The sequence below is a fragment of the Chanos chanos genome, chromosome 3 (genome assembly GCF_902362185.1).
Source record: "Chanos chanos chromosome 3, fChaCha1.1, whole genome shotgun sequence".
Classification (NCBI taxonomy): Eukaryota; Metazoa; Chordata; class Actinopteri; order Gonorynchiformes; family Chanidae; genus Chanos; species Chanos chanos.
Genome location: NC_044497.1, coordinates 36,979,526 through 37,007,169, shown reverse-complemented (window position 1 = coordinate 37,007,169; position 27,644 = coordinate 36,979,526). Strand labels below are relative to the sequence as shown.

At 39.9% G+C, this 27,644-nt stretch overlaps 1 protein-coding gene across 1 annotated transcript; it reads right to left on the bottom strand.

Moving 5' to 3' along the window:
• Positions 1-281: 281 nt before the first annotated feature.
• pdzrn3a (PDZ domain containing RING finger 3a) lies at positions 282-22,038 on the bottom strand. The gene is made up of 10 exons (XM_030767813.1): positions 21,325-22,038; positions 19,550-19,636; positions 18,101-18,211; positions 4,072-4,325; positions 3,776-3,866; positions 3,430-3,531; positions 3,161-3,223; positions 2,691-2,786; positions 2,172-2,273; positions 282-1,784 (listed from the first exon to the last, which is right to left on the bottom strand). The coding sequence occupies exons 1-10, from the start codon at positions 22,036-22,038 to the stop codon at positions 282-284; spliced, it is 3,123 nt and encodes a 1,040-aa protein (XP_030623673.1).
• Positions 22,039-27,644: the final 5,606 nt, after the last annotated feature.

The following is a 27,644-nucleotide window of genomic DNA, read 5'->3' as shown; positions in this document are numbered from 1 at the left end:
CTGCTGTCCTGGAGTGCCCCTTGAGGGTCATTTACAAAATAAACGCCCTGCACATTAAATTCACCGGTGTTCAATGAATTCTTAAAAGTGTTAACTGGGTATAATATAAACACTTACATGATCCACACTCACAACAGTAAGTGCAATTACAACCATGCCCCCTCATGAGTAATTGTAACACTCTAAAGGCTAATGGAACACAAAATTACCTTGAGGTGAAGTCACTGCACCTCCAGGAAATTCAACATCAGCTAATTTTGTGGCATGTTCTCTTCTGGCCCTCACACTGCTGTTACAGAGAGCAGAGCATTGTCCAGACAGGTTCCATCAGGGGACTTCATGCCATGTGTCAGTAGTTCTTGTATTGTCATCCAGTTGTCCAGGATCTTCTTGTTTCTTTTTCTCATCATCTTCCTGTGGCTTAGCTGTATGATATCGGGCTCTTTCTTCTCTGCTCTACTGCCTCCCTGTTCTTTCTCATTACACAGACGAGTCTGTTTCATAAAGTCTCGACGCTCCCTGGCCTGTATTACGTGTTGTCTTCTTTCCGCTCTGTTCCAGTAGCGACCCATCTTGAGTTCGCTGACTGCGTCATCATCTGTGGTCATTCCACTGCGTTCCTCCTTGATCCGTAAGGCACGCTCTCTTAGGAGCTGTTCCCTGGATGGCTTTTTGGTGATGTAGCGTGTGCCGTCGCTGCGTATCTTAACCTTCCACTCCTGCTTGGGCCTGTTACTGCTGGTGGAGGTCTCCAGGTTATCGCGGAAGCTGGCTAGACTAGCCTGACTCTGAGCATACTCCACGGCTGATTTCTGCTGGATCAGTTGCATGTAGCTCTGGTAGTGTTGAGCATGGGCAGGGATGAGGGCGTATTTATATGGGGAGTGAGAATGAGAGGATTTAAAGTGCTTACTGCCAGGCTTAGCAAAGTGTTTATCCTTTCCTGTCAACTGATTGGTTGCCTCAGGCTCAGCTGATGGTAGGTGTGTCTTGATGGAATTGGTCTTTTGGATGTGGGACAGATGATGTTTGGACAACTGTGCTGTGCTGGGTTTGAGTCTGTGTGTGACGGAACCTTTGCCCTGGTCCTCTGTGCCGGTACTCAGAGAGTCTTCTGCAGTACGCTCTAAAGTTAACTTAGTGTTGAAAATGTTTTGTCCTGTAGAGGACTTATTGGTTCTGGAAGTGTCTTTGTGCATTTTTGGGGGCACACCAGTGGGTTCTTTCAGTCTGTGGTGGTGTCTTTCAGTTCTGGTTTGATCAAGAGGATCTTGGTAGATCAAGGATTCCCAGTGGTTTGGTCCATCCTGTATCTCCTGCATGTTCTGTGCCTGAATAATACTCAGACACTCCAACTCAACATTCCGCAGTTCTTCATTCAGCAGTTCCATGTCCTCATCCTCATAGTCCAGACTATCCATCTCTTCACTGTGTCGGGCACTGCCACAAGTGCCATTCACCAGATACTTAAGTTCCAGCAACTCTCTGAATCGCTCACACTCCATTTCAGGTATATCCGGGAATTCTCCATCTCCGTGGTCCACAGAGAGATAGGACTCATTGGTGAGCCGGATGTCACTGCTGTCGAGGGTGCTGAGACCATTTTCCAGACTTTTCCAGGTTCCCATAGTGAAGGATGCAGAACTTTGGTCGTCAGGAATGTTCTCTTGTTCTGAGTTCTCATCGTTCCGGGTGCTCTCATCTGTCCGTCCCACTCCGCTATCTTTTTCAAGGTGGTTTGATAGAATCGTGTCAGTGGTACCATCATCATCCTCATGGCCTTCCTATAAAAGGACGAAGATTAAAAACAGGACATGAAAGTGAGCAACATGGTCCAACACGTGGGCCAGCATATGAGCTTATTGCTTTCAGTCACTATCAGTTAAACAATAGAATAGACATCTCTGTCATGCTGTTTCTGTCCATTCCCAGTGTCAGAGGGTCTTAAGAAGGATGTAAAGGTAAAAATATATCATTTACAAACACTGGCTGGCAATTGCAAATAATGTGTAACATCAGTGGAGGTCTACCAACACCTTTTGAGCAAAATTAGATTCTATTGTGGTAGGGCCACACCCTTCCCATGATATCTCAACTGTACAGAAGGTACTTTGCTCTAAACATTGATTAAATTCATAGTACTCTGTCTGAAATGCTACATGCTGCTTTACCTGTTGGAGCATGGCCTGATGTTCCTGGGGCTCCAGTACGTCCATGTGAGGGTGATCTAGAAAATGGTCCCTGTTCTCCTGCAGCAGCCACTCATCATCCAGCTACACAAAAGAGCACAAAGGATCAAGACTCGCTACACCTCACTCTGGTCCTTTAGTAATGATGTTCATTGTTCTGTCCTTCTGAATAAAGACATTCTAAAATGTTATCTGTGATTGTCATAAACATTGGAACTAAACAGATATCAGATCGATATGGGAAAAAAGAGAACCAATTGCTATGTCTTGATTAGCATTTTGTGTTGCAGAAAATGTAAATACCACAAATGTTGCCGAAATAAAAGGAATAGGAATTTTTAGTATTTTTTGTACACTCAGTGATATTTTCACTTTATGATGCAGGAAACTGTCCTGAGCTGTGTAATATGCTTTTCTCAGGGGGATTAGTGCATTTGTGCAGTGAAATGCAAAGTATTTGTGGGTAGCGATTTGTCACCAAATGTGGTGTCATAAACAGACCTGGGCTTGACGTCGAGCCAAAAGTGAACAAACATTTCTGCTGTCTTCTCTGCTTAGCAGGCCAACAGCATCCTCATGACTGTCCACAGCATTAACCTTAAAAACAAAATATGACAACTACAACATGGCCTTTAACAACCAGATTGTAACATTATAAAAATGACAGCCACTGGAGATAATAATAATAATAATAATAATAATAATAATAATAATAATGCAAACAGGTATTCTTTTTAATCTTTTTCTTATTGTTGTTCACACTATGAAATGCTTCACTTGAATAGCACTGTGAATACATGGACAGCAGCATGAAAAAGAAAGCACTGGTTGCAAAATATTAAATGGAAACATTACAGGCAAAGGAATAGTGATGAGATAGTTCTCAACGAGAACAAAAATATACAACATCAGAGCACAAAAATGAAATGGCAATGAGCAAAGATATGAGATATCAAAAGATGAAAACGCACCTGGATTATTTGGTCACCTGTTCTCACCCGACCATCTTTAGCTGCAATACCCTTCGGGTCGATCTACATGAATATGACAGGCGACAAGAGGTCAGAATGTGATCTGCTTGTTCATGTAAAACTATGAACAGACGACAAAATAAAATCAAACATAATGAGTACACAAAGTCAGAGCAGAACTTTGCTTCAGGAGGAACATTAGCCTCCAGATGAATGAGAGAAGCTGTCTCAAGGTAGCATTACTTAACCAGTGCAGCTCCAAGTCTCACCTCACTCACATAGACGTCTGTCTGAATTTTATTACTCTCAGTCCTGTAACACAGTGTCAATCCCAACTTGTCCTGACTGGTCTTTCGGTGTAGGCCCGCAGTCTGAGACAGCAAATGAATTTAAGAGCATTTCAGAAGACTTGTGTGGTTTGTTCTGTTTGTTTTTTGTAAACACATATCAAGCAAAGAAAATATAAAGAGAAGGGGAGTTTAATGTTTATCAGCACCAGCACCTCAAGGGTCCATCAACCAACTTTCACTTACAAAACTTTCACCACTGGAAGTCATTGTACATTATTTACTGAGAAATCATACATTAGTCTGTGTGTGTATATGTGAGAAATACCTCATGCTCAAGCTGTCCTCTCCCTAGACCTGTCTGCATGCTCTTTTGGTGTCCACTACAGTAATCCTTCTCACTGCATGATATTTGGCATCTGCAAAATTGATATTAAAACAATGTAATCAACAATTTCTGAAACACCAGCTTTAAAACTTCAACAGCATACTTACACAAAGCCTGCGAATAATATTCAATTTTTAATACAGTTCCTATCTCATATACACTAAATGATGATAAGGAGGCAATTTGAAAAAATATTCAGTCTAATAGAGCATTAGTAATGAGCAGCTGGCTCTTACTCTCTGGGCTGGGCTAAGTCCAGTGCTCTCAAAGCCACAGTGGAGGCGGGACATTTGGACAGTGCCTCTATGTGCTGAAGTGTGATGTCAGTCTGGGTGCTGCTGTCCACTCCCCTGGCCTGTGGGGATAGGGTGGTAGTGACCATGGAGTGGGTCGTGTGGCGCAGAACCAGTACCTCAAGGGGCTCTGAGGCAGTCCGAAATGCTTCCACAGCCTCCTCATGTGTGGCATGGGCTACATTCCTCCCATTAACCTACAGAGAGATAGAAGGAAAGAGAGAGAGACAGAGTGTTTACAGTCAACATATCAAAACATCAGCAATCAAAACACATCTCTGCTTAAGCCAATGCATAACAAGAAAAACCAGCGAATCTGAGAGATGACATTCTGAGACATTGTCACGCATCAGTGATGACGACACGCGGATGACTGATTTGTTTTGACACAATGATGAGCTTAATTAAGAAACCTCACAATCACAAAAGAGGCAAAAGTTCAGCAATGTCACACGCTGAGCTGAGAGGCAGCTGTTTGTTTTATGTAATTTAAGGTCGATAGAGTGTGACCCTGTGTGTGTGTGTACGTGTGTGTGGTTCTAAATCAGAGCGCTGGCAGTCTGCCAGCCAGAGTAATGTTTAAGATGTAACTTATGTACAGCCGTGAACTCAAACACAGTGTCCCCCCTTCTCTCTCTCATCCAATCTGCTCTCTGCTCCTCGGGCTATCAGAGAGCATGTACCATACTGGAGTTCATCGTGTTCACTGGAATATACGCTGAAACACTACAAATCTGACTCATCGCTGTCTGCTCGCTTCTCTTTATGCCTCAGCTCCAAAATGACCACACATCAATGTGCAGTCTTTTAACCATGTTTCCCACTGGCTTCTCCTCTCTCCCACTGCGTTTACGTACATCATCTATAAATATATATTATTTCTCTATCTATCTATCTATCTATCTATCTATCTATCTATCTATCTATCTATCTCTCTTCCTCTCCCTCTTGTGTTCCCTTTCTTTTTATGTAAGCATCCTTCTTGTCTATATATCGCACACATATACATCTCAACAAATACACACAGATAGATAGATAGATAGATAGATAGATAGATAGATAGATAGATAGATAGATAGATAGATAGATAGATAGAAACACAGTCTTTACATTTCTGAAATTTCAGGAAATTAAAAAAAAAAAAAAAATTCATTCAACAGAGACAACAGCTTGTCAAATTATAGCTCAAACCTGTTATTTATGGATGCCAGATGTGGCTCCAGTTATTTTTCTTTTGTCATTTTAAAACTGAATTTTAACAAGAAGACAATGCTAAAACAGCAGCAGCAGTAGTAATTGGCTTTGAAATCAGTGACAAAATTTGCCTACCATACCTGTGTTCCTTACCTTGTACATATGCTGCAGCTGTTTATAATGTTCCTGAGTCCTCTGGCCAGTACACAGAGAACAGCCCATGATGAGAGCACATCAGCCAGCCCCAGAGAAAACCTCACACATAAGCCTGACAACTGCCCTCTTCTCTCAGAGAATACTACAGCACACATGGATTACAAACAGTACAGACTGCACACTTAACTACAGCATTCCTCATAGAGAGAATACAACAGCCCAGAAAGTATAACAGAAATAATACAAATCATAGAAATAAAAGTTCACTGACTATACTACAACAACCCTCTTCACTCAGAGAACAAACTAACATACAACATACCACTCCATACATACTATTACAGAATACATACAACAGTACAGCACCCCTCAGATACAGAGAAAATAGACAATACCAAAATACTACTTAGTCTTCAGCCTGTCCTCAGATAGTGTCTTTGCTCCAGTCTCTATCTCACCAAGAAATGAGAGTGAGCCTGCCGCTTTGCATTTGAGGCTGATCTTTCTACCAGACTGAAATAGCAGCACACACTCCCAGCAACACTTACATGAATGTGTGTGTGTATGAGGGTGTGTGTGTGCTTGTGTATGTGTGTGTTCGCGGGTCTGCGTGCGTAAACATGTGTGCAAGAGCATACTGTTCCCGCCTCTCATTCAACTTGTTTGCTCCCATATAATCCCCCCACCTCCCCAATCCTAACAAACATGTATTCTGTCCTTTGATCAAATAGATGAGAAATTAACACCAAAACAACTTTAGGTCTATACTAGGGATTAGAGTTAGTTCCTCGTTCTCTATGGGGAGTGAGCGTATTGTCAGATGTGATTATGGGCCTGAATTGGTCTTACCTTCAATTGTAAAGATTAAGCCAGACAGCAGGGCGCCTGGCAGGTGATACGCAGAGGGAGCTGGCCGAGACACAAAAACAACACCGACAGCTATAACTCATACATGTGTTTTGGCATTTCAGAATCACAAGTTCTCATTTTTATGACTTCTTCTGTTTGGTTGTAGAGACATGACACAGAGAGATATTAACTCACAGGAAATAACCCTGACAGATTTAAAAAAAAAAAAGTGTATTTCATAGTGGAACAACAACTTGAGGGTAAAACTGTTTGTTATTGTCACTACACGTGTGTAGAGTGTACACACAACCAGATGTTGTTGCAGACAGACGTGCATCTGCAAGACTTGAGTTGTCTCCTATTTGTCTCCTGTTTGTGATGTAGCCTGCCTGCCAAAGCAGATGTGATTCATATATCTGAGACATAAATATGTGAAAATATGATTTCCTTTCAAGAAAATGTAAACAACATACAAATCTCTCTCTTTTTGTGGATGAATTCTTATGAATTGTTCTTATTACATAAGTCATTCAAAGTGTGTCGAGCTGCATCATTTATGCATTAATCAACCAATTACGTTCAGTCATGACTGCCACCACTGAGAGAATTATTGGTTTCCCTCCAGGTGTGTGTGTGTGTGTGTGTGTGTGTGTGTGTGTGCCTGAGAGAGAATGTGTAATGTCTTTTCTCATAAGCTTCGGTTTTCAATTAGACTAATGAAAACCCCTCTGTGAATAAGTAATATATCACTGTCCACTCTCTCTAAGACTGCTGCTGAAAAACACCCTCTCATACAAAGTGCTTCACAGGGAAATGTAAAACAGCTCAGTTTCATCCATTCATACTTCATTCAGCATAGGAGATAATTAAAGCCACCATGTATTACGCTACCATGTGCTATGGTGCCAGATGGTAGTGCTATACTACCACCTACTGGAAGCGAACTATTCAACAAGTATTTCAAAATGAAGGTGAACTATAATGGCAGATATAAACATATAATAGAGGATATTTTAAAAGAACTGTCATTTACATAAATCTGACATTAATTAATTGCGCCAATTTTGAAAATAAATTACAAAAAAAATCATTGTTTAGGGGATATTGCATGCACCAATACAGAAGCCTAATGTCACAATGCAGAAGCCTAATGTCACGATGCTGTTCTGTATGCTAGAACATGACTGTCCTCCAGCTCACATGGGGATTGCCAATCACAGTTAATTACGGGTGCTTGAATATGCATTCTGACATCGAAGCGAACACAGCTCCAGCTGGCATTTCAAGTCTCACTTTAAACCAAGAATGTACCAAGGTAATACACACACACACACACACACACACACACACAGCCAAATTCTTGGAAAAGTTTGTTGTGTCATGTTTAATTTACCTCTCTTGCATAATTCTGGTGTGAATATCTCCTCTAGCCCAGTGAAGTTTGTTTCAGGAGCGAGGTGACTCATGCAGTGTGTGTGTGTGTGTCTGTGGGTGCATGCCTGCAGGGGTGCCACACACACTGCTCAGTCACTTTCTCCATTTCCTAACTCTCTCCCTCTCTTCTTTAGCATTACCACTTCAGTCCGTCAGAACAAAAAAACCCCCACAATAATTATCATAATAATATACTCGCTGCTGGTACTGAACCGGAGATGGGTTGGATGGGGTTTCCATACCAGTCCTCTGCTCTATTTTAAAAAAATCTTTTACAGGAGAGGACTTGCCATTATGGAGATGTTTATGCCTTATCAGGACACTAAGTACAGAACAAAACAAATAAACACACCACTCCTTCAGAGTCTGACTGTCTCCCCTCAATTTATGAGGTTCTAGAATGAGCTATATGTTTACAGTTGGGAAGGATACATGTGCAAAGCCTGACTGAGAGATATGATGTATGTTTGAGAAATTATTTTTTTGTGTTTGTATATAGGGCCTGAAACACTGCCATTACATATTTAAACACTCAGCACTCATGGTTTTCTTCTGCATTTTCTTTCCTCATATCTTAAGACATATGCAGTATGTGTATTTACATGGGTGTGTACACATGTGTGAGTGACAGAACTGAATGCTTCAGCATCTACCTCTCATCTACCTGAGTGTTATAATAAAAATATTATCTTCAGTAGATGGAACTAAAGTTAAGAGTTAAGAACCTTTCTTTGGGGTGGATGCAGCATTCTTAATGAGATAAGGGTGAAAATCCAGATACTGGACAGCTTTGGGTCCAGTTCCTACAAATGATGGGGTAAACCTAAACAATGTCTGTAAAATGGCCTGTTCCACTTTGCCAACTCACAGCTAACTCTTGATGTGCCCTTCAGCATTTTAACCATTTAATGCCATGATGGTGGTTCCTGGGGGGTCATCAGGGATTGATATTCTCAATCAAAATGCATTTGGACAAGAATATCAGCTAAATTCATGAACCTAAGTATGTCTCACTGACCCATGGTCCAAGGAACAACTTGGAACATCAGTCAGCTGTGACAATGTGTTACTCCTCTCTCCTTCTCTCAGGCAGTCATTTCTCCCGGTCTGTTTTCACTTCATTTGAAGCCCATACACAACTGACATTTCTCTCATTGGTTCACATGAATTCTAGCATGAGGTTATCACAACTTGAGATGAGTCATGTGGTGATTGAGGCCTAAACAAAACATACACACTAATCTTGGGCCGGTATAGAGACATCTAGAGACATTTATAAAAATATAAAATATTTGTGTTTCCATACGTGACCATGTGCAAGTGTGCACATTTGTATGCAGAAAGCGCATGGATAAACAGAGAGTGCCTCTACCTGAATACTTTGCAGCTTTCTAAACACAGATAGTAATCAGGACCAATGTCATCATAAATGAAGGAGGAAGATGGCTGCCTCTTTGATGACTGGCCAGTAACAACACTACTGATATATCTGACATGACTCCTTAAGGTGTTCATAAACAGGCCTGGGCTATCAACTCTGCTTTTAAAGCTTCTGGAGCTGCTCTGATCTCAAATACACCTCACACACAGCCTGAATAACTAGTCAAACAGCAAACGAATAGACACAGTCCCCCTGAAGCACAGAAGGACCATGAGGGACACATAGCATTGATTTTGTCCACATCAGGTTTCAGTCAAAAAACACTCTGAAACGCTGATAAACACTAAAGAGCAGCGCATTTCATAAATACATGGGGAAAGCTTCTAAATATTATGAAATAGTCCAGCTCACTCACACTGTAGAAATAGTCAGAAACAAGTTGTAAACACTGTGGGGAAAGTAATAAACACTGGGAAACATGTCACAAACACTTTGAAACTGTCCCTAAACAATCTGGAACAGTTCATAAATCCTATGGAATAGCACACATCATACACATTGTGCTAGCAGACTTCACAAACACTGCTGGAGCCGTCATAAACACTTTGGAACAGAGGAACAGGTCAGAAACACTGTGTCATAGTGAAACAGGTCAAACACTATGCAGCAGTGGAAAAGGTCATAAACACTGTGGAACAGTGGAACAGGTCATAAACACTGTGTAGGAGTGGAACAGGTCATAAACAATATGGAACAGGGAAACAGGTCAGAAACACTGTGGAACAGGGAAACAGGTCATAAACACTGTGGGACAGGGAAACAGGTCAAAAACACTGTGGGACAGGGAAACAGGTCACAAACACTGTGGAACAGTGGAACAGGTCAGAAACACTGTGGAACAGTGGAACAGGTCACAAACACTGTGGAACAGTGGAACAGGTCATAAACAATATGGAACAGTGGAACAGGCTATAAACACTGTGGAACAGTGGAATGAGTCATAAACACTGTGGAGCAGTAGAACAGGTCATAAGCACTGTGGAACAGCGGAACGGCTCAGAAACACTGTGGAACAGTAGAACAGGTCATAAACATTGTGGAACAGTGGAACAGGTCATAAACAGTATGGAACAGCGGAACGGGTAAAAAACATTGTGCTCACCTCAGTCAGCACTGTGCAATACTTCATAAACACTGGAAAAGCATATAAACACCTCATTTCCTTTGGATATCAAAAACAAAAAGGTTTTACATTCATTCTCTGATGTTTTCCATTTCCATTTTGCCTGCAACACTATTAGCCCTGTCACCAAATAAGTGAGTTTCTGAAATGAGTTCAGAACATGTGAGAGAAGAACAGGGACTGCAGACATTTCACAAGTCACAACAAGCATCTCTTCTCTCTCTTATAACTCTACGATAACTCTTAATTATAATATTTCTCTTATCATTTCTATGGCATGGATAGAGAGAAGATGTGTAAAGGAAGGAATGAGAGGGGTCATTTAAGGACACTGCTCTTAAAAATCTGTGGGTTGAGACAAACAACACCTCAGCCAATCAGAGACCAGAGGCCTGTCCATTTTAAAAGGCTCAGTGTGAGTACTGTTAAGTTATTCAGGTTACATGACAGGAATTGATACACAGTAGAGACATTTGCTCTGAATCTGCCAGACACCTCTGGCTGCTGTAGGAAGGATGGATTGAGTAAGTGTAGGGGGATTTAGTGGTAATGCATTTTGGCACACAGACACTATCTCTCTGAGTTGCTTCAGATTCCTCAGACTCTAGGAGGGATAAAGTGCTCAGATGGTGTAAATTAGAGAGAAACACAACACAATATCTCCATTCACTGCAGGAAGGCTTCTCTCCCACTATGAGTCATTACTACACAACAATTTCAGTGGCAATATGGCCTGCAAATTTGTTATATTATCATGCTTTGAATGCTTTTGGATGACTGTCGTTCTTTTGGCTGGGATAAATGGTTTCCTTTGTTGGTTTCAAGTACATAATACCAGTTCAGTTATTTGGGTTCATATTTTGTTTAGCTGTCAACCAATGACGTGATTTTTAACACTGAAATGACAATCCCCTTTTTTGTACACCTAACAAAAAAACACAACCGAAATATGCAAACGATGGGCAACAATCTGTCAGCTAGTATTAATACCCCTAAAGAGGCAGAGATAAGACAACGGCTGCAGTACTGATGACCCGCAATGACTGGAGGTAAATGAGCCAGTTTAATATCACTCAGGCAACTTGAGGACATGCAATTCCAACTGAGAGGTACAAAATGGTGACAAAAAATGTAACCCATGAGGAGAAAAGTGGCTTCATAATAAACAGGACATTTTGCACATCTGGCGTAATTGCTCATCGACCAGCAATGAGAGCACGGGCTGACATATGGTTAAAAGAGACCTGTACAGAGAATGGTGCTCCTCGGCAGCTCCACGTAGAAGCGCAAACATGAGAAAATAGAATTCCTAGAATTCCTAAGTGTTTTCCCCTTTTGCTTCCAGAACTCAGTTGATCTAGTGGTCCTTTACTCATTTCTCTGAGCTTTTAAAAAGAGCTTTGGAATTTGTATGAGCTTACAACTGGGAGCGCAGGACCGATTCTAAAGTGGTCATAAATGTGGAGTGGAAATTTATTGAGTTATACATGTCAGTGAGATGAGATGTGTTCTTCAATATGTGTGCAATGTAGATATAAGTGCAACATGCTTAAACTGTTCAAAAGGGAACAGAAAGACAACTGGGACAACTCAAGAGTTCCATGACTGAAGATAATGGTTTTGACTCTAAATGCAAATGATATGTCCATTCCCCTTGACAAGCAATGTGAATTTCTCAATTTACATATATAATTATAACTACTGTCATATTCATCTTTATTTAATGTATGTATATTTTTATGTAACAGTCTTGTGTGTGTCAAATACTTTGAACTCTTGTGACAATTCTACACTTCCCAGAGGAGCTTTACATGGGGACCATGAACCACAAGTACTACATTTTTCTAAGAGTGATTACACACATCTTTCTTAAGGAAGAATCATGTGTCAGCTGGGAACTTCAACTTACATCTGTAATGACAAAGGACAAGAGAAGCATCTGGCATTGTTCAGCAACATCTCAGAGAGAGAGGGAGAGGGAGAAGGAGAGATGCATACAGATTCTCTCCAAAACTGACTCAATCAACAAAAATGTCACGTAGAGTTATTCTCTTCAGCAGCAAACATCTTCTCATTGTTACATATAAATAAGCATTCACAGCACCAAAAACGCTAAGATTGTAGTAAGTGTTCGAACATGCATTTACGTTTTCTCAATGGAACAAAAAAGAAGAAAGGATAAACGGATAAAAGAGAAGGACGGCACAGGAAACATTCCAGCTCCTCTGATGGTGTGTAGCACATGCCAACAAAAGCGCAGCCAAACTCAAGACTTTATGAAAGCATGGAGGAGGGTGGCCACAAGGGAATTTCAGTACAATTATTTATTTACATTTCCATACTCAGATCACGTTTGAATTTTCTGTAATCATTTAGGATTGAGGACCCTTGTACACATGAAAGGCATGGGATGGGTCATATATACTTGCGTAAAGGGGTAGTACTGTATGTGCAGGACTGAAGGTTAGGCTGGTGTCACAGACCCAGAAATTATACACTATATTCACTTCACCAAAGTTCCTCTCTAAGGAGAACAGCAGAACATAACACAGTGTGATCCTGGAGGGGATGTAACCAGAGCGGAAGAGAAGGAAACTATTCTACACAAACTGCAGCTATGCTTGCAGGCTCGCACAACACAAAGGCTTCTATCTCAGCTGGCTAAAACCAGCAATCTGGGACCTCCTTTTGGCAGTGAGTCCACAGCGCTCCTAACATTAGCTCTGTCCTCAGCCTTAAAATCCAAAAGAAGAATGGACCTGTTGTGTGGGCCCAGACAGCTGTCCTGACACTGCTGCTTTAAGATCCCAACTCTGAGTTAGGGCAGAATGGTTACGTACCTAGACGACCTTGCCGCCATGATAACGCAAAAACAGACAGAGGTTATGGTATGAGGTGAGCACCAGAAAAGGCCCGTTTTCTGAGAATTAATTTCACAGGAAATTAAAACTCAAAGTGCAGCCCAGAAATGTGCAGTAGAGTTCGTAAAAGGCATTTCCCACATTCTCAGAAGACATGATGCATTCAGACTTCAGCCACACAAGCAAGTCTCTGTTTCTGCCGTCCTAAGCCAATAGACCAAACACAACATGTGTACAGTTCAGCTTCATGGAACTCAACCAGTCTGATCTAAAATAGGAATCACAAACTCCACTTGATTAAATTTGTTTTTACAAGCAACAAGGTTTTTGCCTGAGAGCAAAACCAGATGAGCTTTGTACAACCTTAATATTAACAAAAGGCTACACAAAACAGGCATACAGTTTCTACTTTTCGTAGCCCTTTTAAGTAATAGTTTATTCTTTACATATCCCCCTATTAATAACATAAGAACGTTTTTTAAAACGGAACTGTGCAATAGTCAATTTGTCTGACCAACTAAAAGACTAATTATGCCTTCTCCACACTGGTGTTCCAACATCAGCACATACTGTCTGACTTGGAAAGCATGACTCATCATACTGAAACCGCATTTTTTATGTAAAAGTAAACAATGACCATATGAAAACACACAATGGATGATTACTGAAGACAGCTCAGGCTCAGCTGAAAGACAAAGGTGTCCTCATGTGCAGTATGTGGACAGTGGGTTTTGTAGGTTGGCTAGAAACTGGCTCCATTGCTCTTCCAGAGAATTCACATATTTTAAAAAGACACACACGCACATGCACACACACATCATCATCATCATCATCATCGTCGTCGTCCTCTTTACCACTGCATACTATGACAATTATACAGTTAGAAAATCTCTTCTGTGGTGTAGCAGAATCATTTGTATTTAGGTTTGTGATAGCCATTCACTACAGATTTTTAACCGACTTCCTTTCACAGAATCACTTGTCTACCAAAAATGGTGCACCACCTCCATATTTATATGTTAATATTTCAGTCATTTTCTCCAAAAAAGAAAAACAACAGCCTAGAAGTTTAGTAATTACAGTTTATATCGTTTGTAGTGCCAGTTCAAAAAGATTCTGCTCACTGCAATAAATGCAACACTTAAACACAGGACGGGCAACTCAGTAACAAGCACAAAGATGAGAAAAGGCTAATTAGCACTGCTAATATCTTCACATGTCTTTATCACACCCCTTTATCACAATTTATAAGGTAATATCCTCTTACTTCATTAACTTATACATTTAGAGTGGTATGAAAAATATAACAGTTATCAATCGGTTCTAATCATCTGTACTGTGGCTCTGCCCTGTCAATCTGTGAAAGTTGCTTCAGTCACTATTTGAGTGAACAGCTTCAGTGTCCAGTGTTGGCTAGTGGACTCCTTTATGTCCTGTTTCCCAAAGTGCAGTATAAGTATACTTTCTCTCTGTTTTCAGTAACATTAAGGCAACATGTCACTGTTTACATCATCAGACAGTCAACCATGTACACAGTGGGTTTTCTGCAACTCTCAAATGATCAGAGGCTCAGTGAAACTGGTTTTGTGTTCTGAGACTAAGAGATAAAGTGGCAAATGACATCAGCTTGTGTGTGTTTGTGTTTTCTTTTTTGTCACATGATTATAAAGAGAAACTTATGTCACGTAGTGTCATGTCATGTCATGTCATGTTATGAATGATAATGTCATTCAATGCTCCACTCAGAAACAATCAAATAAAAATACACCAGTAAAAACTTAATGAATATGTGTCTGCTCGTATCATGACCCTATGGGATAATTTACATTATAGTGGATATCTAGTGGTGAATGCTTATGTCAGAGTAAAGCTGTCCCTTTACATCTTCTGAACAAACACAGGGCTGACAAGAGATCTTACCCCCTTAAACAAGACACAATCCTGTTGAGCTATCAAAAAAGGGAAGGGACCAAAGCACATTATGAATGCAGTAAAAAACATAGCTTAAGGCAAGTTGTGTTCACTAGCAAAACAACATGCGTTGCATAATGTCTGCTACAACTACAATAAAATCCAAACGTGCTTAAATAATGGCTAAGAGTTCAGTCTTTGAGAAAACCAATGTAAAAAATCCATTCATGTGAAACGTCCAGTCCCCTGTTCAGCTTGGGCCCTAGCAGCATGAATTTCTTCCTGCTTTAATCTTTCCTTATCCTTTCTGATATTTTCTTCTTTTGCTAATCTGTTCTTTGTCTCTGTGAGAGTACTGATTAGTTTAAGAACATTTCAAGGGTGTCAAGTAGAAAAAAGAGGGGCAGGAAGCACTGAAGTAATCTCAACTCAAACAAACATTGATCTACACATCAAAGCTGGCCGCCTTGACACTGCTTCTGGCATGAAGAGACAGGAAATACATGAAAAAGAAGCTGAGCTTGTAAACCTCAAGCCAAGGCCACGAACAAGTGTCCAGCGAAAGCTGACAAGGTAAAAACTGACCTCACCTTTTTAATTCACACGCCATTTGTTTAATTAAGGAAACCAAAGCTACTTGCGACTGAAGGGGATTGGGAAAGGGTGCCCTGAAAGACTCTATGTCCTGAGCATGGACTGTCTTTGAGTTCAAAGACTGATTTGTGTTATGCGTAGCTGCTGCTGTAATCTGGCGTAACAGAGGTTGTATCAGGAAACATTCCACAGATGGGAGTCTGGCCCAGCACTGAGACATCAGTGCTGATCAATCAAACGTACTCACTGGACGCCGCTCTAATTCATGATTACAAATGCGACGATCCAGACTCTGATGATATTGTCTCCATTGTCTGAATGTATTGGCTTATGACGCAATTTCATCGTGAGTGCTGTTGATAGGTAGGTGCTTATAGGACACTAAGTGTAATAAACAACCACAAAAATGTTTCATGATCATGTATCCAGTTGTTCACCAGATCAAGGCAAATGTAATTGTATAATCATATGAGCCACTTAATGATCAGTTAATCTCAACAAGTAATTAATTAATCTTCTTAACAATAATTAACCTCCTCAATTTATTTTCAAACTTTATTTGTAAACTCTGATCAGGGAGATAAAAAACTGAGCTCTCTGATATTCTCAGCTGGAGGTCCCGAACCCTAGACCATGACACCACCATCATTTTTTTTCCTGGTTGAACCAACCACAGTGTAGACAAAATTATGCCTGGGCATGCTTTCACTACTTAATAAACTGAAAGAGGGCAGTGTGAACTAAGCCGGCATAGTGAACTGTGGATAAATCTGGAGTTTGTTTTTCAAAGGCAATGATGTATGCCATAGACATACTTGTGAGAACACAGACTCTGAAAAGTCTCTGAACAAGTAATACATTTATTTTTTAAGTTCTGTACAAATAAATAACCAATAAATCATCCTACTGTGAGAATAACACAAGATAGAACTTTACTTATAGAATACATATACACACACACAAACGCACGCGCGCGCGCGCATGCACACGCACATATATACACACAAACAAACACACGCACACGCGGACACACACACACCACACGCGCACACACACACACACACACACACACACACACACACACACACAAATATCCTCATTCAATATTTGTTAATGTTAAAGGAACTGAGGTCAATAAACAACAAGTAAATCGCTGAATATTTTCTTGCTGCTTTAAGGCAATATATGACTGTTTACCTTGTCATTTGTAGGCCTACTCACCTCTCAGTATTAATTTATTTTATTTGAAGTTTTCTTTACTGCATTAACAAATGGACTCCTATTATTCTCAAACCATCAAGGACACAGTGAAAACAGATTTGTTCTCTGAGTTTTAGAAAACTCAGAGTTGATACATGGATTACAAAAAGGACTTGGACTTGTTAACAGCCTTTCTAAACAAATGTGTCTGCCATGCGTTTGCAGTGCTAAATAATGTTTCAGGGGGAATTTTACTCTAAGGCTGAATAGAAAAGATCTGGAGAGGACTCTGACTGCTCTATTGATAAAACTGATAATAAGGACATTGCATATGCACAAATTGTTTAAGAGTTTAAAAATTTTCAATAAATCGTTGAAAAAAATGCTTTGGAGGGATTAAGAGGACACACACACAAAAAAAAACAACAACACTATGATAATTTGCATGTACGCTAAACCTTCCAGCTAAAAAAATATACATGGCAACGTCTCACTTTCTGTTATTGATAATCAGTATTTATGTATTCGCTACTGAATATGTTTTCCAATCTTCCATTGCACTTTGAGGTTTAGTCTGATGCAGCATTCATCAGAATCAGAGACTCGTTTAATTGGATATTTTTGTTACAACAGAGCACCAACAATCCTCCATGAATTTACTCACAAAAACTAAAAAGCCATTTTGATGAAAGGCTTTGCTGACACAGTTTAACTGTGGTGATGAATCAGATACTGCATGAAGTCAGTATAACTCTTAGTAGACACTGATCCTGTTCCTTACCTGACTTTGAAAACCACTTTAACATTAATGATCTCTATGTATGCATATGCAGACGCTACAGCCCTAGCCTGGGTGCTCATACTGCTCAGTTTTCATATTTTCAGCTGTTGCCAAATAAGCAGTCATTAAGCCCTTGATTAGGAGAACCAGGTGCTTCTGCACAGAGGAAAATCATGCAGGGCCATGCGGTCCCTAGAAGTGACATTGGGAAACACTGTTGTGACACTGTATTTCCCAAAGTGTTCTCTGAAGGCCCAAAAATGCATTTGTTCTGTTCAAATTCTTGCTAACCTGATTCACATTGTGTAACCATCACAAAAGCTTTGACTAGTAAAAGCACAAGTGCTTAGAAAGAGGGCTCATGTGGAGTAGCCATGGCTTTGTTGGGGAGAGGCATATGAAACATTTTTCTAATGACTGTCACAAACCTCCATGATTCTGTCATAAACACAGAGTCCTCCCTCTCTATCTGCTGGTCCATTTTCCAAAATCTTAGAAACATAGATCCCATCATAGACTTGGCTGTCATCTTCAGGATCCTTAGAGAAGAAAAAACAGAGGCACAGTGAACTAGTGCTTTAGACCCTCTAATTTACTGCAAACAAAAATAACTGGAAAACCATGCAATTACAGCCATTCTCTGATTACTTAAAATACAACGATGAACAATGGACTTTAATGAAAAGAACAAAGTTATACTTATTTATCATGACAAAAACCACACTACATTTTTAAACAGTTACAGGAGCTAAAAGAATTGTACAAAAATGGAAGTGCATTGGTATAATTAAATATGAATACAGCAAAAAATAATTGTTATGCTTACACACAACGCCAATGCAGATCTTGCTCTTAATTAGAAAAGTAGATGGGAGTGTATATTGTCTTTTTGAGACATTTTTTGCGTGACAGAAACGAAACAAGGACTATACAAAGATAGCTTTTCATTGGAATCCTCTTCACCTGGCAATAATCAAAACTAGTTTTTGTTTCACATAATGTCGCACACCCAGGAGAAAAGTGAAGAAAAGCTGTTAGCACTGTAATAATCACTGAAGTCTCCATTGCTGTTTTTGCTTTTCCCTCTCACTTTTGGTTTAGCTGCAGTAGTAATGGTGAAGAAGCTGCATGCACTCTGCCAGTCATTATTTATATTAGCTTGTCTTCATACTACTTTTGTGTCATTTTCACTGCCATGGTTAGAATTTGGGAGGAACTATTTATTTAATCATACATTTAAAAAAACAGGTGGCATTTCAATTCACATGTGTGTCTTAGGAAGTTTCCTGGGATGTTTATGTAAATGGCCTTGGAAGATTAATATAATCCTTATATAACTGTTTTTGCTTTTGTTTTTTTTTTTTTACTTTGAAATTTCCACACAGAACACTAAATTAATTCCAACATTCTCCAGTATTTTCTTATCTACTGAATTATCAGAGGCTTTACAGCCCTGTTAAAGAGTGTGTCCTGACTGACGCATGGGCTGACGGATATTTTGTACTGGTCCTCTGATAATGGTTTACCTTAACACTGCAGTAGTGACAATGACTAACAGAACTGAATCTAAGGGAAGGAATTCAATCACCCCCTTAAGCAAAGCAAGAAAGGGAGTGACAAAGAACGAGATGCATCAGTATTCTTAGATCTGAGTACAAACATTCAACTACTCTTATGAAATCTTTTTTTGATGATGATGATGATGATGATGGTAATGATGATGATGATAATGGTGATGTATAATCAAAAGAGTTTTGTGACATTTGCGTGTTTCATTTGGATACATTTTGAAAACAAGCTCAGTTCTGCTGCACAAAGAAATGATTTTGTAATGTTTTTATTATGTGAATTGTTTCTCTTCTTAGCAATAAACATACCCCACACGATCTTCCGCCAATAAGACTGAAGCCGAGGGAGCCTGATTCCCGATGAAGGGTGACTCTAAGACTTTTCGTCTCATTGGCCTGAGAACAAACAGTAAACACAAGCTGTCACAATAAAAATACAAATTGAGATCACAAGCTTTTCAGCCTCATATTGACTGTTACCTCAGTTTCTCTTCCTGAAACACATGTTCTTAAACATCGCTGGCAACTGAACGAGACAGGAAACTCCCTGCATGATGGGCGGTGATGTCATCTCAGGTGTGATCATTTATCCCTGCATAGATAAATGCTTGATAACCCTACTAATGGTGGCTAACTTTTCCTCCAATTAGCGCCTAAGAGTGAGCACAGGGTCATGCAAAAACCTGTGACTCAAGGACTGTGTGTGTGTGTGTGTGTGTGTGTGTGTGTGTGTGTGTGTGCGTGTATGTGTGAGTGAGTGTGGCCTAGTAGGATATGAATACTGCAATCTTTGATCTGTTAATTTCTCTCATTCATTGACAGAATAAAAATTCAAAAGCTGGATCTGTCTTCTGTATTTAGGAAATACACTTCAGGTAACACTGTTCAATTTGGCAAACACATTGGATTCTAATATAAGACAGGTAATTATGTACTGTGTGTGTGAAATACGTGATTGTGAAATATGGAGAATTCTTTAGAAGTGAAGCTACTCTGGAGCAGACTGTCTGATTGATTAACAGTAACGGCTGATATAGGTTGAAAGCAGACGTCAGTCTTGTTTGTTCTGCTCACTCTGACAGGAGAAAAGAGGGTGAGGCTGACAATGTGTCTCTGTATAATAGACGAAAGACCTGATCTCATAATCAGGGTGAGGAGCTTATCTGTCAAACGCTCATGATAGTGGCGTTTTGTCATGGAAACAGCTGGAGGGAGAGCTTGGTCACACTGACTACAGATGAGACGTCCTCATTAACATACCTCGTATGCGACTCAGAGGATGTCCACCAACACACACACACACACACACACTCACTTTTACAGAGCAACGGCTCTGTAGTTTAGTCATGTCTGTCAACAAAATTAGGAAACAGGCATGCATGCATGCAAAGATTTCATAACTCCAAAGTCACTAAAAGGAACGTTGTCTTTTTTTTTTTTTATCTCTCCTTGCATCCTTGACACATTCTTTCAGCTTATTCATGCATGGCATTTCTTGAAAATGTTGAAAATATTGAAAAAGTTTCCATCAACTTTACATTGTAGACAAAATGCTGGGCAAATAATCGACAAAGAAAAATCTATCTATCTATAGATTCCAGAAGTATTTTTCTTGCTGAGAAAATGACTTTTAAAAAAGAGACTAGTCTGCATTTAGAGCCATCTTGTGAATTAATTACAAGGCAGATGAGCCTTAAGGTGCGTAAACGCTTAAAAGACAATCTTACAAACAACTTTTTAAAATTTCTTAAAATTGGCTATTTCTCTGCCCCTAAATCGTACACTTAATTCTTGTCTTTACAGAAGAAGTATCCGAGCAGCGTCTTTGACAAGCAGGTTACAATTTGTCAGACAAGTCAAATGTCCTTAGATAGATGAGCTAGCTAATAGACAGTGTTAGCTGTATACATATTGTACCAGCACTATACATACTTCTAACTTGCTTCCCCTGAAAAGCCACATGGCTCATGTTGCTCTCCACAGAATCAAAAATCCCCAAACCCATTATATTTGAGATTAGTACTGAAGAACTGACGTCCAAGTAATTCATAACAATCCATGTAACATTTTAGGAGGATACTCACCTTACTGAGATAAACATGCCCATTTACGAGTGAGTCGATTCTTGCTTTGTATTCACTTATTTCCTTTTGAAATCGCCGTTTAGTCACCTGAAGCTCGTTGAGAAAAGCGGAGAGCTGCCCCCAAAGAGATTTTTCACGTTTGCTAGATTTCAGAGACTGACGCTTTAACCCTCGTTCCAAATCTGTTATTTTCATTTTAAGAGCATCATTGTGTGCTTTAAGGGCATTTAAACAACAGTGATTGTCCGCTTTCTTTTCTTTCAAAACGACCATCAAACCACATCCATTTTCGCAAACCTCTACCGGTGTAAACTCACAGCTCTCAAGTATATGAACGCTCATGTCCCTCGGATTCAGTACTGCGTTGCATCCTTTATTTCTGCATTTTGATGGAGAAAATTCGCACGATTTCACGTGTTCAGACAGATGTTGAAGTTTAACTATTCTTTTGCAGCCTTTTTCATGGTTATCGCATTTGATGTCCAGCTTGAGGATAAAATTTTTCAGAGGCAAAACTTGATTTAGCTCTTTGGCGTTGACCCGTTGACACTTGGCTGGGCAACTGCTCTGTTGTGCGACCCAGGGAATCACACACCCGGCGCAGAATACGTGCCCGCACGGCGTGGTGAGCGGATCTTCTAAAACTTTATGACACAGACTGCACGTTAGATCTAGGTCCACATCAGTGTTGAAACGATCAAGCTCAAATCCCATGTTTTTGAACAAATCGTAGCGAAGTGAATGAAACTACAAAATAACGAATGGAAAATGAAGACAAGGCAAACAATGACTTTCACGCATTGCTTAAGAATTAAGACCTGTGGAATGGTCCAGATTCTCTCACATAAAGTGGAGGTGTGCGTTACCGTAAACTCCCAAAAAGCTGAACAGTGTGAGTAATCTAGTCGTTGCAAGCGAGCGACTGCCTGTAGAATCGCTTAGGTTGTAGTCAAAATGGCACTTAGATTTTTTCCCCGGGATTCCCGTATTAAGAGTAAAAACCGGACCGCCATCTGATACTTATTCTAAATATTCATGTAAGAGCTGACTCATCATGGTGAGAATATTAGGCCTCTCAAAGTGTCACCAAAGATTTTCATACAAATGGTCTTCAGTGGTAACTGAACTTTGGGAAGGTTGGTTCATGGGAAAAGCATAGTAGTTTCCTGAACAAGTGACAACAACTTCCTACAAATTCATTCATGCTCTCAGGAAAGATAAATCTTGTGAATGAATCTCTCAGTGGATCTGGAACAATGAGCCTTGTAGAACAGACTTCATCCATCCAAAGACAGGTGCTGACTGTGTTTTGAAGTGGAGATGGAAGCAGGGGAAGAATTTCACCTCCTTCTGGAAGCCAACTCAGGAATGCTGTGGCCCTATCACTGCTCCTTATCAGCTCCTGGATTTACAGAGCGTCATCCCTTTCTTGTTCCTCAGTGTAGATATGAGAATGTTTATCTTTTGGCTGCTGTGTGGGACAAAAACAGGCATTGTGAAGCATTATGGTTGTGTTGGAGTGGAAGTATGGGGGGGATTGGGGGAAAGCTTATCAGACAGAGCCATGGAGCGAAAAGGGAGAGAGAGAGAGGGAGGGAGGGAGGGAGAGAGAGAGAGAGAGAGAGAGAGAGAGAGAGAGAGAATGAGTGAGAGAGAGAGAAGATACCAGATGGGATGAAAAACATCACAGTTAAACACGACAGGTACCCTAAGTTTCTTTCTTTCTTTCTTTCTTTCTTTCTTTCTTTCTTTCTTTCTTTCTTTCTTTCTTTCTTTCTTTCTTCCTGCTCCACCACCCTTTTTTCCTCATTACCATTACACTACTTTTCTTCAGTAGTGTAATGGTAAACATGGTGTCTGACAAAACTACAGGATTGTGGGTTCAATCCCCAAGCTTAGTGCTATCTCATCATAGCTGATGTTGCCCCAGGGCTCTGAACAAGGACCTCAGTTAAATGAGCAAAACTGCAAACAACTTTACTAACTATTGTCCATATTTCTGTTCTTTGAACATGCATTTTGGAATTGTGCTGCTAATCCAAGAGAACTCATTTGTAGTCTGAAACTTGTTAAGCAAGATTGTAAGACTGTAATGTTTCAATTACAAGACTGTAATTTTCAGCTTCACAAATATGATTAAGATAAATATATGTCCATGGAATCAAACCACAGCCTAAACAACCAAACCAAAACAAGCAAAAACAAAACAAAACAAAACAAAGGAGCTGCCTTACTGCCTGCCTGGGCACATTCAGAAAACATACTGATAACTACTGCTGGTTATTCCCCACTCACTGACAGAATAAAAAAGAAAGAGGAAGCAGAGAGAAAGAAAGACCATGCAAAGTCCATGCATGTTTTACCTTTGCTGTAGACTGATTTTTACCCTGATTCAAAATGGCTATACACTATACTCAACGATGCCCTTATTTAAGAGACATGGAATAATTCAGTCCAACTAGTCTAACTCTCAGAGGTTCCATATGATGACAGTGCCAAATATATCCACAGCGCACTGAGAATATTGCTCAAATGAATGCTCATTAATGTTTGAGGCAGTACTTTCTCTTGCTGCACCCCCCTGCCGCCCTGTAAAGGAAATTTATGAATGAGATTAACTCCTAGTATGTTATATGGTAATTCTCACAGAGTAAATATTTTGAGAGCACTCCAAAATAGGGCTCTCTTATGAAGAACAATCTAAGTGCTAATGGAATGCAAAATACCTCTGTGTGTTTATGTGTTTGTGTGCGAGTGCGTGTGCGTGTGCCTGTATGTATGTATGTGTGTGTGTGTGTGTGTGTGTGTGTGTGTGTGTGTGTGTGTGTGTGTGTGTGTGTGTGTGTGTGCGTGCGTGCGTGCGTGCGTGTGTATGTGTATACATGCGTGTGCATGTGTGACTTCTTATTTATATTTATTTCTTTTAACATTTCCCCGCAGTGATTACTGTCAGGTGAACCTAAAAAAAACATATTTAGTATAAACTATGTCTATACTATACCTGTACACAGGATTAATTCCTTGGTTATATTTTGTTATGCTTCTTTTTCTAGAATGTTGTTGCCACGGAGGCAGTAAAAAACTCCACAAGATCAGGAAGATTGAGACCTTGAAAGATGGGTAGCTCAGAGTGGAAGCAGGTGCGCGCACACAAAGGAACACCCAAACACACTCTTCCTCTCTCTTCTCTCTTTTTCTCTCATCCACATTCTTGCTTTTGTCCCATGGTAAGTGTTTACTTCAGAGACAACATTTCTGAAAACATGATTATTTACTTTTTTCTATGATTAATTTTGCCCTTAAGGTTTCCTGGCATATACATCATTTTTGTTCCGTGCTCATATTCCAGGAATATGTTCTGTAGGCAGTATCACCATAAAAATGTCTCACTGTGTAAATTTCATATCTATGATAATTAAATCCTAAAAGGAATTTATGAATGTGGCTTTTTAATGCTGGTGGGCTTTGCAGACAAGACTTTGTTTGGAATGAACAGCGCCATCTGTCGAAATCTGAAGTTTCAAAATGAGTTCCATACACGGTCTATAGGTGGTGCTGTGTTGCCTAAAATGAGTAGCAGCCAATGGCAAAGAGTACATCCTGCCTGGACTGACGACAAGCATGTTGAACAGGTCTACTTGAGACTACTCGTTATAAAGTATCAGCTTTGAACATTTTTTATGAACCAGGTCGAATTTGTAATTTTGATTGACTTTGTTGCCATAGCAGCAAAAACCTAATAAAAAGGTGAAGCCTCTTTCACATTCAAGGCTGCTATGAATACACGCTGCACACATTAACACTTTAAAGCAGATGAATGATAACCCAGAGAACCTCCCAGATCACCTTGGCTTTCTCACTAAATTTGTTTGATCTCTGATCATCAAGACCTCAAAATGACTTGAAAAGAGAGGATTTTTTTTTTTCTTTATTCCATTTGGGTATTGTGACAAATAGGTCAGGACATAAAGGCACCGGGACAAAATACAGAAAATGCTTGAGTAAATGAGGGATACAGAATACTGTATGCTGAAACCAGGCTCTTCCACAAAAGTGTGGTTTCAGATTGAATTAATTAACTGATTAATTATTCCATCATGTTCAGGGTTCTTTATAAAAATTCTGGGCATGCTCAGTCAGTTATTATTTTGGCCTCCATTAGGAGGAGACCTCAGTGAAGGAGGGGTGTCTGTTTGGTTTGTTTGGCTGGAATTTCACTGGCAAAAAAAAACAACTTTAAACTGCTCATGTTTTACAAGCAATAGCCGTTAAGATGATATTGACAAGGGAATCTGTGAAAAAGACATTATCGGCTAGGGTTAACTGCGGTTGAAATCTCATTCTGCTCAAGGCTGAACTGGTTTGAGATTCAGGTCAAAACAGACAAGCAATTCTGAATCCACTGACTACAAATATCAATTGATTACCTGAGACTCCTCTGAGGACCTCACACAGGGAGGTGCTGCGTTGCTTGTTAATGAGTGGTGTATAAAACACAATAGGAGGTCAACTGAGCAGTGGAAAAAATTCATAAGGTTGAGATGTGTCATCTTTTGCCGTGTTCTAAACAAGCGGACAAGCGCATGTGCATCACGCACAGAAACAAAGCTCCAGGTCTGAGTGCTTGTTCCCCATTGTTTAGGGTTCTAATGACTATATTATGGTGTCGGCTGCTTTTTCCTGGCATGGTCTAGTCCACTTTTCCATCTGATAATAAATGCCATTTTGAAATAACATTTATTAAATGTATGCTGGATCTCACTGAACCTGTTCTGGAGTATCACAGTAAGGAAACGTTTTATTAAGAAACCATATGTTGGTGTTTCCTTTAACGTGTCAGTTACCTCTACATTCATTCTGCCAAAATCATCGCAATCAGAAATCAGCAGAGTAACTGATAATCCAACAGAAATGGAGCACCAAGTATCAAACCACACCTTTCATCCTGATGTAAAACTCTCTAAAGAAAAGTCCTCTTATTAACACTGTAGAATGACTGTCATTTCAATTCATTTATGTCCTTTTCCTCCTCCACAGGCCCTCAAAGCCATTTGACAAAGCAGCTTTGTGGCAGGGTTCTGAACATGCACTCACTCAGAGAGAATATGACCTTCTGTTCACAGAACCCTGTGACTAGATCAGCCAGCACTCAGCCAGCACACATATCTCTCTCTCTCTCTCTCTTTCTCTCTCTCTCTCTCTTTCTCTCTCTCTTTCTCTCCCCTTCGAAGACATGGCAGCTGACATTTCTCTGCAGATGCCTCTTTTCACTAGCAATAAATCTTAAAAAGTTTTGAAGCTCACCATCACTTAAGTCAGAACACATTTCAAACAGTATTGATTTTTTTCTGCTGTGTGAAAAAGCTGTCATGCTATCACCCATAGAAGACACCTACAGTAAGCAGAAATGCCCACGGGAGGCTCTGTCTAAAGACCAAACCCCGCTCTCTGCTCAAACTCACATCTCATCATATTACTGACTGAGGAGAATAGCAGAATTTCTCCTAAAGCTCAGTTAACACATAATGCCAAAGCTTTCAGTGCCTTTTCCAAACCCCCCAAAAGCAACAATCCCCTTGCTAGCACCCACACCCCCACCACCTACACACTACACAAAATAAAAACCACGCAAGATGAAGATCTCTGCTTTACACAACTGACATGCCTCACATTGTGATGTAGTGTGTAGTATAGATGTCCAAATTTAGATCTCTGATTATCTTACCTTGCAGTAAATATGCTAAAACATGTAAATATCTTATATATTTTCAATTTTATTTATTTACTGAATGATTTTTAGGAATCCAACATGTATCCCTGCCTTCACCTTATCAGTACACTGATGTCTTTGGTTGAAAGGACATAAAGTGAGTAGTGAAGTTCATAGTATTTTCAGCATTTTAGCTCACATTGATGAATATTATTTTAAATGGAATAGTGTGAGTCTTTGGCAAGACATTTCAAGCTCAAGTAAAAGTCCTGATGAGCTTTGTGATAGGTTTATAACCTTTGGGCATAATAAAAAAATAACTGCCTGACAGAAAAAAGGTAATTCCTGAACAGCCAGAACTCACTTCAGTTTCTATGATCTGAATCTTTTAAAAATGTTTAAAGCATTGCTTTTATAATTAGTCTAGACTCAGATGTCTCTTACTCTCTCTCTCTCTTTCACACACATGCACACACATAAATAGAGCCAAGTTGAGGAGGGCCTAATTTCCTTTGCATTGTCTCCACACTTGTCCTGCTGTTCCTGCCCTTGTCTTGTCCTTCACATAAAACCTATTTTTTGGTCAGGGAATGAATTACCCAAGCCTGCA